Source organism: Megascapheus bottae, chromosome 13, assembly GCF_031878675.1.
Source record: "Megascapheus bottae isolate mThoBot1 chromosome 13, mThoBot2.hap1, whole genome shotgun sequence".
In the NCBI taxonomy this organism is placed as follows: domain Eukaryota; kingdom Metazoa; phylum Chordata; class Mammalia; order Rodentia; family Geomyidae; genus Megascapheus; species Megascapheus bottae.
Genome location: NC_143521.1, coordinates 38,740,457 through 38,755,588, shown reverse-complemented (window position 1 = coordinate 38,755,588; position 15,132 = coordinate 38,740,457). Strand labels below are relative to the sequence as shown.

Below are 15,132 nucleotides of genomic sequence, written 5' to 3'. Positions count from 1 at the left end.
AGGATTACAGGCATGAGCCACTGCTAATTATTATTTTTTAAGTAGTTATACAAGGGAGTTGCCATTTAACAAAGCAGTCTATGAATACAATGCTTCTTCATCAGTATCAGCCTTTTTTTTTTTTTTTTTTTTTTTTTTTGGCCAGTCCTAGATTTAGGCTCAGGGCCTGATCACTGTCCTTGGGCTTTCTCAAGGCTAGAGCTCTACCACTTGAGCCACAGCAACACTTCTGGCTTTTTTTTTCCCTATGTATGTGGTACCCAGGAATTGAACCTGGATCTTCGCACATGCTAGGCAAGCACTCTACCACTAGGCCAAATTCCCAGCCCCAGTATCAGCCCTTAATAACATTCTCATACATCCTTCTCATTCCTCCTCCTCTTCTTCCTCCTCCTCCTCTTCTTTTTCTTTTTCCTCCTCCTCTTCTTCTCCTCTTCCTCCTCCTCCTCCTTCTTCTTTTTTTGTCTTTTCTTTCTTGGCACTGAGGATCGAACCCAGGATGTCTCATGAGCATTTCCTCATTCTTAATTTTGCAGAATGTACACTGACTTCTTGACTACATTCTCCCCCGTTTCATTTGTCTAACCCTTTCCCTTTGACTCCACCCCATCCCCTTTCAAGTACCCTATTCCTAGAGTTTATTTTGCAAAACTTTGACTTTGCCTTTTTAAGTAATTATACTATTTGAAATCTCCCTTGATTCTACCATATTTCAGTTAATACATTTGTATACACTTGCATACCACCAAGTGTATTTACTTGTAAGTTTATAAGCCGAACACAGTTTCCATATATAAGGGAAAACATACAGGAGATAGATCCTGTGAGCTTTTTTTGTCCAAGCTCCAGCAGATCTTAAACTTCTGAGCAGCTAAGATTACAGATGTGAGACTTCACATCTGGCTTCATATATTCATTGTAGCTGATCAAGAAGTCCCAGCTCAATGTCAAAGGCCATTATTAATACCCTCATCTGTCAGAGCATATTAAACATTGTAAATTTGAGTCAGAAGCTGTCATCACTAAGGGATTAGCTATTCCAAATCATAGACAGTGCTTTGTTTTTGTGAAAAGATGATACTTATCCTCCTTACATTTGTCTTCATGGTGGTATAAAATTAGCAATAACTGCATTGCTGAATGAAGTAAATCAATTTGGTACCACAAATGAAAGCACAGTCATGAGCCATGACTATTTCCATTCTTGTTAACAGGTTTTTCATTGTTTCTAGGCAGAATACAAGAATGACAGCCAGCTTTCAAAGCTGTTCACTCCTTAGTCTTAAAAATGAACTTTCTGATTATTACTAGAAAACCTTTATGATATACTTGTTATATGCCAGGGACTGGGTTCACAGCTTTGTATGAAATTTTTCTTTTAATCTTTACAGTAAATGTGAGTTTGCTGTTTCAAGTAGTTCATATACTTCCACATCTTACGTTTTGTAATGAGGAAACAGAGGCTTGGAAGAACTTGACTAAGTTGCTGCCCAGACTCAGACCCAGTGCCAGGTGGCAGGGTCGGGGGGCGGGAAGGATTGCCTGGGAGAATAGACACACATACACCATATTCTGGATGGGGAGTACCGGGAGTTGAAGCTGGGTCCTTGAACTTGCTAGGCAGGTACTCTACCACTTGAGCTATGCCCTAGTCCTCTTTGCTTCAGTTTGCTTTTCAGATAAAGTCTTGTGCTTTTGCCCAGACTGGCCTCAAATCAAAATCCTCCTACCTCCCCCTCCTGCATAACTGAGATTGTAAGTGTGAGCCACTACCTCCACCTCTAGGCATCTTTTTCTGTTACCCCGTTCTCTCCACTAGAATGTTGTTTTGTACTTACCGAGTTAAATCAGTTAGGAATTCAGTTAATGCAAGTAACTCCAACCCAACATATAGTAGCTTGTTTTTTTTCTCATTTTATGGAAAGAATGGAGGTAGGCAGCTACTCACATTGGTTTAGTGCTTCGGTAGTGCCATGACTAGTAACTGATTCCTTGTCATTTCCCTAATGACAACAAAAACCACTGCTTTCACTTCCTTTTCAGCAAGAATGGAAGAGTGCAAGGGAGAGGGAACTAAGAATGACTAGTGAACCAGGTTTGGGTCAAGGTTGTTGAACCCACAGCTTGTGGGAACTTTTCACATGAGCCTTTACTTTTATACCCCCAGTCCTGGGGCTTAAACTCAGGGCTTGGGCAATGTCCCTGAGCTTTCAAGGCTAGCATTGTACTACTTCAGCCACAGCGCCACTTCTGTTTTTTTCTGTTGATGTGGTACTGTGTAGTCCAACCCAAGGCTTCATGCATGCTAGGCAAGCACTGTACCACTTAGCCACATTCCCAGCCCCTTACTTCTTTCTTTCTTGATGAGTGAGTGAGAAAGCTGACACACTTTATCTTTTCTTGCTTTATCTTTTATATTGTGTTTCTAGATAGGAGAAACTTGTGTTTCCACATTTAGTCAGGGCTCAGTGAGTGCAAGAAACAGATCTAACCCAGCACTGGGTAATCCTGTCTCCTCAGGAGGCTGAGATGTGAAGATCATGGTTGTAAGCCCTACAACCAACTTAAAAAATAAAGAGAAAGAAAGAAACAGAAACTAACACATAGATGAAAAAAAAATGGATGGATAAATTTCAGCCATATATCCAGCAAGTGTTTATCTAGCAAGCATCATTTTCTAAGTATTCTTATAGACATTGACGATTTATCAGAGAACAATTTTTGTGTATGTGTGTCAGTCCTGGCTTGAACTCAGGGCCTGAGCACTGTCCTTGGGCATTCTCAGGACTAGAGCCCTACCACTTGAATCACAGAACCACTTCTGGCTTTTTTCCCATGTACTGAGGAATTGAACCCCGGTCTTTGTGCCTGCTAGGTAAGCACTCTACCACAAGGCCAAACTCCCGGCCCCAGTCCTGGAACTTGAGTTCAGAGTATAGGCACTGCCCCTGAGATTTTGTACTCAAGATTATCACTCTGCCACTTGAGCCATAACTCCACTTCTTGCTTTTCTGGTGAATAATTGGAGAGAAGTCTCACAGACATTCCAGGCTGGCTTTGAACCATTTCTCATATCTCAGCCTCCTGACTAGCTAGGATTACAGGCTTGAGCCACTGGCACCCATTACAATATATATATATATATATTTTTTTAAATGAGAAGAACTATTAGGGGTAAAAAATATCCCCAAACTAAAATCAAAGAGGAATGCAGCAGAACATCAGGAGAAAACTACAAGCAATTCAAACAGCCCCTTGAACATCTATCTCTTCTTCATTCTCTTCCATATGCTTTGTTAGTGTGCTAAGGCACACTGCACAGAACAAGGTGTGCCTACAAAATCCTGCATGCTCATCTTGTCTTCAAGTCATCAGCTCAGTTTAAAGCACAGTCTCCCTTAGTCCCTATGAGAGAAACCTAGGAAAAAGAATTCCAATTCCCCTAGAAGGTCAGGAGTAATCTTACCCCTGTGGGTCAGGCCCTTAAATGAAAAAAGTATCTGTCTTGCAAAGCTTTCTGTGGCTGTTAGGCTTTTCCTCAACAGTTCTGTCCATCATCCCTGCCAGGGCTACCCCTGTGGCCCCTCAGGCTTCAACCTTGAAGATCATGTTTGAACATGTTGAGCTTTGGAAGGATTGTAAGGTCAGGGTTGTTTCGAACATTTCTGAATCACCTTTGTGCTCCAGTGTGTAATGCCTTCCCGTGTAGTTCACATCTTGCTTCAGACTAAGTCTTCAGGAAGACACACCTCCACTGATTTAATACAGTTTGGTTCCAAAGACCATATTTTAGTGTTGGTTAAGATACTCTTTTATGACTGCTCTAACCCAGTGAGGTATGCTTATTAATTATTCCAGACAAAACCCTGCTTTCTCTTTGTTTCAAACCCATGGGTGTTTTTCCACTCAGGATTAAACAGAATTGCGGATCTGTTTTTCTCTACAGGCTGTGGATTCTCCTGCACAGGGAAGAGGCTGGACAGGCTGGGGCTCCTGGGGCAAATCTCTGCTCTCATCAGCATCTGCCACAGTAGGTAAGCATGGAATGAAAGACTTCATTGGTATAAAGTTCTGAAGCCTATCTGGACATGACATGTTGACTCCCTCATCTGAGACTTATAGTTGCCTTCTACGAGCTGGTGCTACTGGGAGCGACCCAGAAAGATGAGGCTAGTGTTCTGCTCAGCTGGCTCCTGTGCTTCGAAGGAGTCATCTTTCAGAGTTATTTGGGGGTAAGGTTAAGAGAACTCGATTCCTTTCAGTTACAGGACCGAGGTCTCCATTTCCTTGCTGGTTATTGATCAGTAGTCATTCTGTTACAGATGTTCTCAAGCACTTCTTCAAAGCCACCAGAAAAACCTTTTTCACACGTCTCCATTTTGCTAGGGCTCAGTGTTTTATTTATTTATTTTTATTGTCAGGGTAATCTATAGAGGGGTTACAGTTACATTCGTCAGGTAGTGGGTACATTACTTCTCGAACATTGATACCCCTTTTCATGTTTTTGTCCCCCTTTTCCTGTTTCCACCCCTTCCCAATCATCTTGTTTTTCCCCTTCTCTTCCCTATTTCAAATAAACAAACATACATACAATATACCAGGTAACAAAGTCAGATACAGTAGCTACATGAGATTAACCATAAGGGGAAAAAAGAGAAAAAAAAACTACTTTCACATAGTATATTAAGAACAAGAGTCATAAAGATAAACCCTCATGTTTTCGTATTTTTAGTCTCATCCTTTATGACCATATGTACATAGCTTTTGAGCTATTGTGATCTCTGCTAGAAGAATCCTACATGTGTACAAATTATTATAAATGAGAGGCCCAGTGTTTTATTAAAGCTCATCTGATAAGTTCAAGACCACAGAGGCTGAACTTTTTTTTTTGGCTGGTCCTGTGGCTTGAATTCAGGGCCTGAGCTCTGTCCCAGAGCATCTTTTACTCAAGGCTAGCACTCCACCACTTGAGCCACAATATCACTTCTGGCTTTTTCTGAGTAGTTTATTAGAGATATTGTAGTCTTACAATATCTGCCCGGGCTAGCTTCAAACCGAGATCTGAGGATCTCAGCCTCTTGAGTAGGTAGGATTACAGGCCACTGGTACCCAGCAGAGCTCTCTTTTTTTTTTTTTGACACTAACTCAAATTCAACTGATTATGAATTTTAATTACATCTGAAATGTACAGCTTTGAGAGGTCCTGTAACCCCATCACAGGAGTGAAATGCTATTATATTCCCAGTCCTAGATACCCTTCCAAAAGGAAAGGGATCCTGTAGGATACATGTGCCTGGAGACAAAGATCTTGTCTCCTTAACCACACATCTCGATTCTCTTTTAAATCCTAGTATGTTCTACCACCAGTTCTAGAAACTTCATCTTTTTTTTTAATGTTTCTGCCAACATGCTGAAATTGTGGGAAATAAGTAAATTTTGATTTTTTTCTCTATTTGTACTCAAAATGGCAAAGAATATTTGAGGAAGATCATAGGATCTTTGCTATATACTCATGCTAAGAATTCCTGTGAATAAACTTGGGAAAGTAAGATTCTGAAATTATTCATCACCATGAATCACCAGTATCCCCAATGAGTGCAGTGGAAACACAGCTAAATGCCATTCCTAGATTGCAAAGGTAGATTTAGACTTGGTGTGTTATGACTTTGCATGATACTAGTAACCAGAATAAAAGCAATCTGTACTCTAAAGCTCGAATAGCAATATAATTTTTTTTTTTTTGCCAGTCCTGTGCCTTGAGCTCAGGGCTTGAGCACTGTCCTTGGACTTTCTCAAGGCCAGGGTTCTACCTCTTGAGCCTCAGCACCACTTCTGCTTTTTTTTTTTTATGTATGTGGTACCAAGGAATTGAACCTGTGTCTTCGTGCATGCTAGGCAAGCACTCTACCACTAGGCCAAACTCCTGGCCCAGCAATATATATTCTTAAGGCTAGCTATAGGATTGAAGCCATGAAGTAGAAGAGGAGATAGCATTCATAGAATCTAAGGCTGGAAACAAAGTGTCTTGAGAGTCTGACTTCCAGAAGGGAACAGGTCAATCATCTGTGAAGAGAAGCTTTAGAAAGTTACCTGTGCCATCCTGGATTGTTATCTATGTTGAGCTGCTACCTTGATGTTGGGAGAGCTAGGGACAACTTTCATTACATCCAGACAGGTCGTCGATCCAAGAGCTTTGCAGTATTAACAGTTTCTCATCACAGGGCAAAGAGACTTACTGGAAAACCAAGTACTCACAGTAGTAGACAAGCTGTTGAAGGTTTATAAATTGCCTGTGGAAAGTAAGGAAAGAAAATAAGCACATGTTCAATTGCGATTGATTTCCACTTAGAAACCTTATGTTACCCCCAGGGTAATTCCAGTTGCAGATAGGAGTGCACCACACATAGTCTTTTAACAAAACATAAAGCTGTCAATGGGGCACTAAAAATAGCCAAAATTTCTTAGGGTTGTTGAAAAACTGTTGTCAAAATAGGTGGAGCTATGTAGAGTTGGCAGGACAGTAATTGGAGGGTAAGAACATCTAAAGGAACACTGTTCCTGGCTTAGAATGAGCAATGTTCCATGAGTCCTAAGGCCTGGGACCTACTAACTTGTCATTGCCACAGCTGGTCATTACCTAGTTGTACCATGCACTAATCCTCTGGGTGGCTCAGATTCTTTATTTGGAAAAGTACGCATTGAGAAATTCTAAAGTCTCCTTCAACTTCTAGAAATGATGATTCTATAGTCTATGGCTACATAGAAAAAGAAAACAATATTTGTAACCACTCTGCCAGATAGAAAACAAAACACTGATTGGTTCTCTGTGTTTTCTATTTTCTCTTTTGACTTACTACTTTGACTCCAAGGTAAAGAGAAACGAGAAGTAAACTTTCCAGTACATGTATTATATTTTTTAACCAACAGTTGACAGAATGGCCTTAACTCTTGTATTTGGTCCATCCTAAAAGATTTAATCATCTACTATCTAGGCCTTTCCATGAGTTCATAAATGCAATAAAAATCTGCATTATTCCAGATAGAAGCCAGTGTGGGAAATGTCAAAAATAGAGAAAAAAGTAAAAACTTGATGGCAGTTTCAAAAAGATGCTGAGTGCCAGCTATGTCCCAAGTACCTCGCATGCTTACCTTATGCTTACATTTATTGCTAAGCTGCGTGGCAGGCCAGTAATAAAATGAAAGTTGATCATGCTGAAACACAATATAAGTATTCCAGAGTCAAATCCTGATAGTGAAACAGAGCAGTTTATTTCTAGTTACAACCAATGTTTATTTGAGATGGTTGTTTTGACAGTTTTATGAATCTAAACATCTCATACAAGAGGACTTGAGGTTGGGCGATATGGAATATATCTTATTACGTATTTGCTCTTTCAAAAATACCATTATTCATCGTTTCTACCATCTCCCATGTTAGACATTCTTTTTGTTTTCCTGCATGTTGAAATGAAACTTTCTAGCAGGCCCTGTCAAAAATGATGACAGCATTTATTACAAAGAATAGCCAGCTTGTCAAAATGGCACTACCTTGAAAACTTCTGCTGAGTAAATTGCTCCCAGTAGTACATGGGCTTGTTTTGGAAGGCGACATTGCTTTAAAATGATGATTCTCAAGAATCATCGGTACAAAATCTAATTGGGGGAGAGGCGAGTTTGACCTAGTGAGGTTCGATTTCTCAGTACCACATATACAGAAAGAACTGGAAATGGTGCTGTGGCTGAAGTGGTAAAGCGCTCGTCTTGAAATCTCAGAGACAATACTCAGACCCTGAGTTCAAGCCCCAGAACTGGCAAAAAAAACCCCAAAAACTAATGGTACTGGTATCTGGAGTTTGGCCATAATGCTTTGCAATCTATACATAGCCCTAGGGTTAATGGATTTCTGCTGGGCTGTCAGTCAAGCATTATCAGTTCAGTAGCCTTTGCTGTTAACTTACCCCAAGGTTTATGAACATCACTACAAGTAGAAGCCATCTTTATGGAAAGGAAGGACTTTTACAAAAAGAAGGCGTCTGGCTCCTCTTCTTTAGTGCCTTGTAGTTTGTTTTAGTTGATCTTGACAGCTTCTGTTACATGTTTTTCAAAACAACTGCCCTCCACAACACTTTTTTATTTTTAATTTTTATTTTGTCCAGTAATGGGGCTTGAACAGATTTTAAGTAGTTATACAAAGAGATTTCAATTCAACACATTAGATTATGAATACATCTGACCCATGTCAACTTTAGATTATGAATACGTCTGCTCCATGTCAACTTTTACGTTGGTCTATTAAAATGATTTGCCTTGTTTCATTGTTTGTTTGTTTTTCCAAACTCCTCCTGGGGTTGTAACTCAGAGCCTAGGCACTGTCCCTGTGCGCTTCTACTCAAGCCTAGGATTCTACTATTTGAGCCACAGCTCCATTTCCAGCTTTTTTGGTAGTTAATTTGAAATAAAGAGTCTTATAGGCTTTCTTGCCTGGCCTGGCTTTGAACCATGATCATCAGATCTCAGCCTTCTGAGTAGCTAGGATTATAGGCATGAACAATTGAGGCATGGCTTATTTGCATTTATTTATTTTTAAGTCCATAAAAAGATGCAAAACATCTTTTTCTCTTAATTGTTGAAACACAGCTGTAATCTCTGGAAAAGGACCAACCCAGATCAAAAGTGACAGTGACTATATGGATTATTTCCTTGTCTGGACACTAGATGTCAGACTAAGCAAAATTTTAGTTTTATTCTTCAACAAGGGTGTGGCTATGAAAACTTATAGTGTATACAGAAATGGAAGCTTAACTTTATATTTCTAGTAGAATGCAGTAAAAAGTGCATTCAAGTGCATGCTAGTACTGGGTTTTGAAACCAGGGTCTGGATGCTGACCTTGAACTTTTTTTTCTTTTTTTTTTTTTTCTTTTTTCTTTTTTGTGGGTCATGTGGCTTGAACTTGGCCTGGGCGCTGTCCCTGAGCTCTTCAGCTCAAGGCTGCTGCCCTATCCTTGAGCCAAGCCCCACTGCTCATTTTCTAGAGGTTAATTGGAGATAAGTCTCTGGTCCTTTTGTGCCCAGGTTGGCTTTGAATTTTGATTCTCAGATCTCAGCTTCCTGAGTAGCTGGGATTACAGGCACCCAGCATCCTGAACTTTTTTTCCCCTCAAGGCTTGAGATCTTCCACTTGAGCCACAACTCCACTTCTGTTTTGTTTTGTTTTTTTCTTTTAGTGGTTAATTAGAGAGAAGAGTCTCATAGACTTTCCTGCTCAGGCTGGCTTTGAGCCACTGACCTCAGCTCTCAGCCTCCTGAGTAGCTACGATTACAGTATGAACCACTGGTGTCTGACTAAGAAGTCTTTTTGCTAACTCAACTATTAGCAAGAGAACTATTAATCAAAAAATATAGTTGGGGGCCAGGAGTGTGGCCTAGCAGTAGAGTGCTTGCCTAGCACGCATGAAGCCCTGGGTTTGATTCCTTAGTACCACGTATACAGAAAAAGCTGGAAGTAGTACTATGGCTCAAGTGTTAGAGTGCTAGCCTTGAGAAAGCTCAAGGACAGTGCCCAGGCCCTGAGTTCAAGCCCCAGGACTGGCATATATATATATATATATATATATATATATATATATATATCCATACACACACATACATACATAGTTGGAACTATCATCAAATCTGTTAAACAGATCTATTCTTCACATAGGCTCCTATAAAGACTTTTCCCTCCAGAAATGACATGATGTTTGGGATTGTGAGCACGTATCTATGATCATCTGTACTCTGAGATCACAAGCAGCTGTTGCTCCTGCAGAAGGAACCAGACAAGACTGGGGAAGGTGGGAGGAGATAATGAACATGAGGTTAATTAAGCCCTAAAATGGTCTCAGGAAGGACGTGTCACCACCTCCTTCCTGTGGCTTTCAGAAGAAAATTGAGCAGCTGGTGTCTCCTATCCTCCACAGACTCACTTATGCCTTGATTCTGGCTCTGAGAAATCTAGAAGAGGATTGTGAGTTGAGATTCAGATTCACGGCCTCCTTTTGGAAAATACATGTCCTTAAGAAATGTTAAAGAGGGGCCAGGAGTGTGGCCTAGTGGTAGAATGCTTGTCTAGCATGAAGTCCTGGGTTTGATTCCTTGATACCACATACATAGAAAAAAACTGGAAATGATGCTGTGACTCTAGAAGCTAGAGAACCTTAATTCAAGTTTTGAATTTAGTGGTTCAAATATAGTCTTAGTTTTAGCATAGGAGGAGAGCTATCCCTAATATTTCTCTTTGTAATTAAAGTTGTAAATAATGTCTGTTAGGTTTCGAGATTTTCTAGGTCATGTATAGTGACAGGTGGTTTCCACTGCGTAAGTGGTAAACATCAGTGTCTTGCTTGTGTTACGATTGCTCTAATGAAATACTATTCTTCAAACTTGCGATTCATCCCTGTTTTTCTCATTCAGGAGATGGATGCCAGGTCAACTGGTCATTTAAACAGTATTTTCTAATTCCAGATGGTTCTCCTGAGCTCTAAAATGCTACTGTGACTTGGATCCCCGCCCCCTTCCCGGCCCATCCTCTGAATTAATATTCTTCAGCCTTGTTTTTTAACAACCTGAGGTCCCTGGAGAAATGTTTCCTTCTTTCCCTTGAGACCACGAGGGTAGTTGAGCTGCTTAGCAGTCAAGTAGCCATGAGGCTGTCAGTAGGCTCCTTATTTCTTTTCCATTGGGCCTAAGAACTTAGAAAGTTTTCGGCACATCGTGATGGGGGTTAGGAAGTGAGAAGGGAAGGATGCCCCCAGAATAAAATAGGAACAAATCCCCCTTCCATTGTTTTAGATACCAGGGTTTGAATTTGGAGTCTGTACTACTTTACTCTCTCTGTGTTTGCTTGGTCAGAGATCTACTACCTAAGCCATGGCTCCAGTCCTACTTTTTGGTGATCATTCTGGAGATGGAGTCTCATGGACTTTTCTGCCAAGACTGGGCTTGAACTACAATCTTCTGTATCTTAGCTTCCGCAGCATCTAGGATTACAGATGGGAGGGACCTCCTGACATTCAGAAAATCCAATTCTCTGTGAAGTCAAGCATTGGGTTTTGTTCAGTGCAGGTGGCAAAGCCATATCTGTATTTGCTAATTGAATTCCCCACTGTGCCAGGTTCTCAGAAACAGGAGTCATGCCTGCTTGGATGGAGGTAAAGCCTCAGCCAGAGTGTTATCACATAACATCCCTTGTCAGAGCTGTTGAGTGACCTTCTTGGTTTTTCCCACCGACTTTTCTGATTTGGTGTCAACACCCCTTAAGATGGCACATTTCTGATCTGGAATTCTTAGTTCTCCAGCTTCAGCCTCTCAAGGGCTTGGATTATAGGCCTCAAATACTATCCTCCACTCCCTATTTTACAGGTCATGGACTGACAGCAGTTAGGGAAAAAGCAGGAGCTACCCTTCGGATTCACAGCAGCAATTCTGGATCTTCTGAAGGGGTACAACCTGATACTGAACGTGAGTGATGACTAAGTGTGGGCTCCATGGGCTTTCTTGCATTGTGTGCACAACGAGAATGTTCCAGAGTCCAGATCAGCAACATGACCTCTAATAGGATTGTTTCCTCTCTTCAGCCACAGATGAGAGTCCCAATCAGGAGCCCTCAGGGAGCGTCCCCACCTCTCCTTCCTCTGGGTCAGGGTCTCGGGGCATGCTTTCAACCCTCACCAACGTGGTTCAGAACACGGTGAGTCCTGGTGACTTCCACTGTTTTCATTTGTGTGAAGTTTCCATCAACCAATGACCCAGATACATCAGAGAAAAGATAGCTTTGCTGATGGCTTTGCCCTGTGGCTTTGCTGTGCTTTCAGCTACAGCAGCTGCTGAACCCATGGATGCAAAATAACAAGAAAATGAAATAAAACGAAATACAGCTTCTGTTTAACAGCAAGCTGCCATCAGAAGGTGCATTTTCAACCCAATGCATCCTTTCCAATGCATCTTGGGAGGACTGCCTGTGATTGGGAAAGGAAATCTTTGGAGCAGCTTGCTTTCCTGGATGGTCTTTCATATCGCTTTTTTTTCTTTCTTTCCTATTTTGTTTTTCCTTTCTATTTTCTTTCTTTCTTTATTATTTTTTTGGAAAGACTTTCATTATATAATTCAGGCTGGTCTCACACTCACTATATAGTTCAGGCTAGCTTTAAACCTGGAATCCTCCTGCTTCAGCTTCCTGAGTGCTTTAGAGACATATACTTCCACGCTCAGCTTTAATGCTCAAGTTGAAAAGAAAAAAGAAAAACATAAAGCTATCAGTTTTTATCTTCAAGTAGTTTCGCAAAGGAATTGCCATTTAACAAAGCATATCAATCCTTGCTTTTTTTTTTTTTTTTTTTTGCCAGTCCTGGGCTTGGGCTCAGGGCCTGAGCACTGTCCCTAGATTTCCTCAAGGCTAGGGCTCTACCACTTGAGCCACAGCACCACTTCTGGCTTTTTGCTAGGTATGTGGTACCGAGGAATTGAACCCAGGTCTTCATGCATGCTAGGCAAGCACTCTACCACTAGGCCAAACTCCTGGCCCCAACCCTTGCTTTTTTTTAATTTTTTTTTTTTGCTAGTCCTGGGGCTTGAACTCGGGGCCTAAGCACTGTCCTTGGGCTTTCCTCAAGGCTAGCACTCCACCACTTGAGCCACAACACCACTTCTGGCTTTTTCTGTGTATGTGGTACCAAGGAATCGAACCCAGGGCTTCATACATGCTAGGAAAGCACTCTACCACTAGGCCGTTCTCCTGGTTTCTTTTTTCCTAATTTAGTAGGCTATACATTGGATTCTTGTCTGCAGCTTCTCACTCTTCTCCTCTTCTTTTGTCTACCACTTTCCCCTTGTCCCCACCCACCGCTTTCAAGTATATGCTTCCTCATTTTTTATTTTGCTGCACTTTAACTTTAGCTTTCTAAAGAATTTCACTTTTTCTATTTTCTTTTTGCCACTCCTGGGGCTTGAACTCAGGGTCTGGGCACCGTTCCTGGGCTTCTTTTGCTCAAGGCTAGCACTCTACTTGAGCCGTAGCTCCACTTCCAGCTTTTTCATGGTTAATTGGAGATAAAAGTCTCATGAACTTACCTTCCTGGGCTGACTTTGAACCTCTCTCCTCACATCTTAGCCTCCTGAGTGGATAGGATTACAGGCATGTCATCCCACTAGTGAAAAAGTTTAAGAGATGTGAGATTTTATTCGTATGAGTAGTTTATGTCAAGATGGGTTGTTTTAATTTTGTTAAAAGGAAAAAATTGGCTGACAAAGGCATTTTTAGTGTGATAACTGTATAATAGTTTCCAAAGCCAGAAGTACATGAAAATCAAGCTGTCTTATCATAAATATATTAATTATATGTGGCTTTTTCTAGTTTTAGAATATATTCATAAGCCATCTGAAATGGCCTGAGGGTCTTTTACTCCAGGGCCCAAGAATAAAGAACTCCCTAAACTGGCAAGAATATTTGACATTGTAATAAACTGCTCCAAATAATTCTGCTACTTGGGTTAAAATTCCTGTAAGACAAAACAGCAGTTAATTTTATGTCTTACATATATTTCAATTTATATGCTCAGAGCCAGTAAAATTAATCTCTGATGTGTTTCGGTACTTTTTCCTAAGCATTTTTAAAATAGCACTGCATGCCCAATGAATTATATAACATGATTTTTCAAGGAAAAGAAGATGGGATTAAATGGATGATAAATTTCCCAATTGGGAAGAGTGGTGGCATTATGTTGATTTTAATACTTGAAGATAAAGTTACCTAGGATGTGCTGAGCGCTGCAGAATAGCAAATAGTAAAAAATGATCTGATCTCATTGGCAGGGCAAGAGTGTCCTCACTGGAGGCCTTGACGCCTTGGAGTTCATAGGCAAGAAAACCATGAATGTCCTTGCAGAAAGTGATCCTGGATTTAAGCGGACCAAGACGCTCATGGCAAGAACCGTTTCCTTATCCCAGGTTGGACCGGTTGCTTTTGCAACTTTTTCTTTCCAGTAAACAAATGTGTATTTAGCTAAGCAAATAAATGTTTATTTATCTTTTTGAGTAGATCATTAAAACATATGCTCATATTCAAATGGCATTTATCCAGAGAAGACTTTGCACTTGCGGTTTTGAGTATTGTTGGAATGATCAGACTTTGTGGTCTCTTGGAGGTGGACTACAAACATGTCGTATTATCAGCTTCACATGAGCCTTTGAGAGCCACGGTAGAATATTATAATTTGAATATGAAATGTCTACAAGCTCATGTGCGGAATGTTTAGCACTCAGCTGGGGAGGTGGCGGAAACCTCAGGAGGTGGATTTTAGGCATGTCCTTGGGTGCTGTGTCTTATCCCTAGCCCCTTTCTCTCACCTTTCTGTCTTCCATGAGGTGAACAGCTTCTCCACCACATCTCCCATCACTGTATTTGGCCTTGCTTCAGGCCCTATGTGGACATGCACTGAAACCTCTGAAACTGTAAGCAAAACAGATTCTTTCTTGAAATAAAAGGTCAAGAGCCGGAAGTTTAGCCTAGTGGTAGAGTGCTTGCCTAGCATGCACAAAGACCCAGGTTGGATTCTTCGGCACCTCCTACATAGAAAAAAGCCAGGAGTGGTGCTGTGGCCAAGTGGTAGAGCTCTAACCTTGAGAAAGTCCAAGGAGAGTGCTCAGGCCCTAATCCCAAACCCAGGACTGGCAATAAATAAATAAATATATAAATTTTTAAAAGTCAAATGGCACAAAAATAGAAGAATGCAAAACTTGACGTTCTGATACACCCCTTTTCCTGGTCACTTAATGTCTTATGCAAGACAGTGATGTGAAAGTTCCTTCTGCATGCTGTTAGTTATCATCTGGCTATAGGTAGCAATGGATGCAGCTGTGTATAAACATGTAGAACATATAGTTATACCTGTCTGTTACATGGCCTACCATGTAATAGATACATATATAGATACTGTATATCTCTCATAATTCCATATACTGCAATACTTGTACATAGATACACACATGCACATACATACACATACTTTTTCAGTCAAAAGATAGCATACTAATCATACTCTCTACACTTTGCTTCATTCATTTAATAATTTCTTGAGCATCACACCTGTAACTCA

At 40.8% G+C, this 15,132-nt stretch overlaps 1 protein-coding gene across 1 annotated transcript in view; it reads left to right on the top strand.

Annotated features, from left to right (window-relative positions):
* Fam114a1 (family with sequence similarity 114 member A1) overlaps positions 1-15,132 on the top strand; it is a 63,629-nt gene that overhangs the window by 17,943 nt on the left and 30,554 nt on the right. The window contains exons 3-6 of the mRNA XM_090343714.1: positions 3,947-4,034; positions 11,402-11,500; positions 11,617-11,729; positions 13,850-13,984. Coding sequence (XP_090199840.1) covers positions 3,947-4,034; positions 11,402-11,500; positions 11,617-11,729; positions 13,850-13,984 — 435 coding nt within the window. The remainder of the gene's footprint in view (positions 1-3,946; positions 4,035-11,401; positions 11,501-11,616; positions 11,730-13,849; positions 13,985-15,132) is intronic.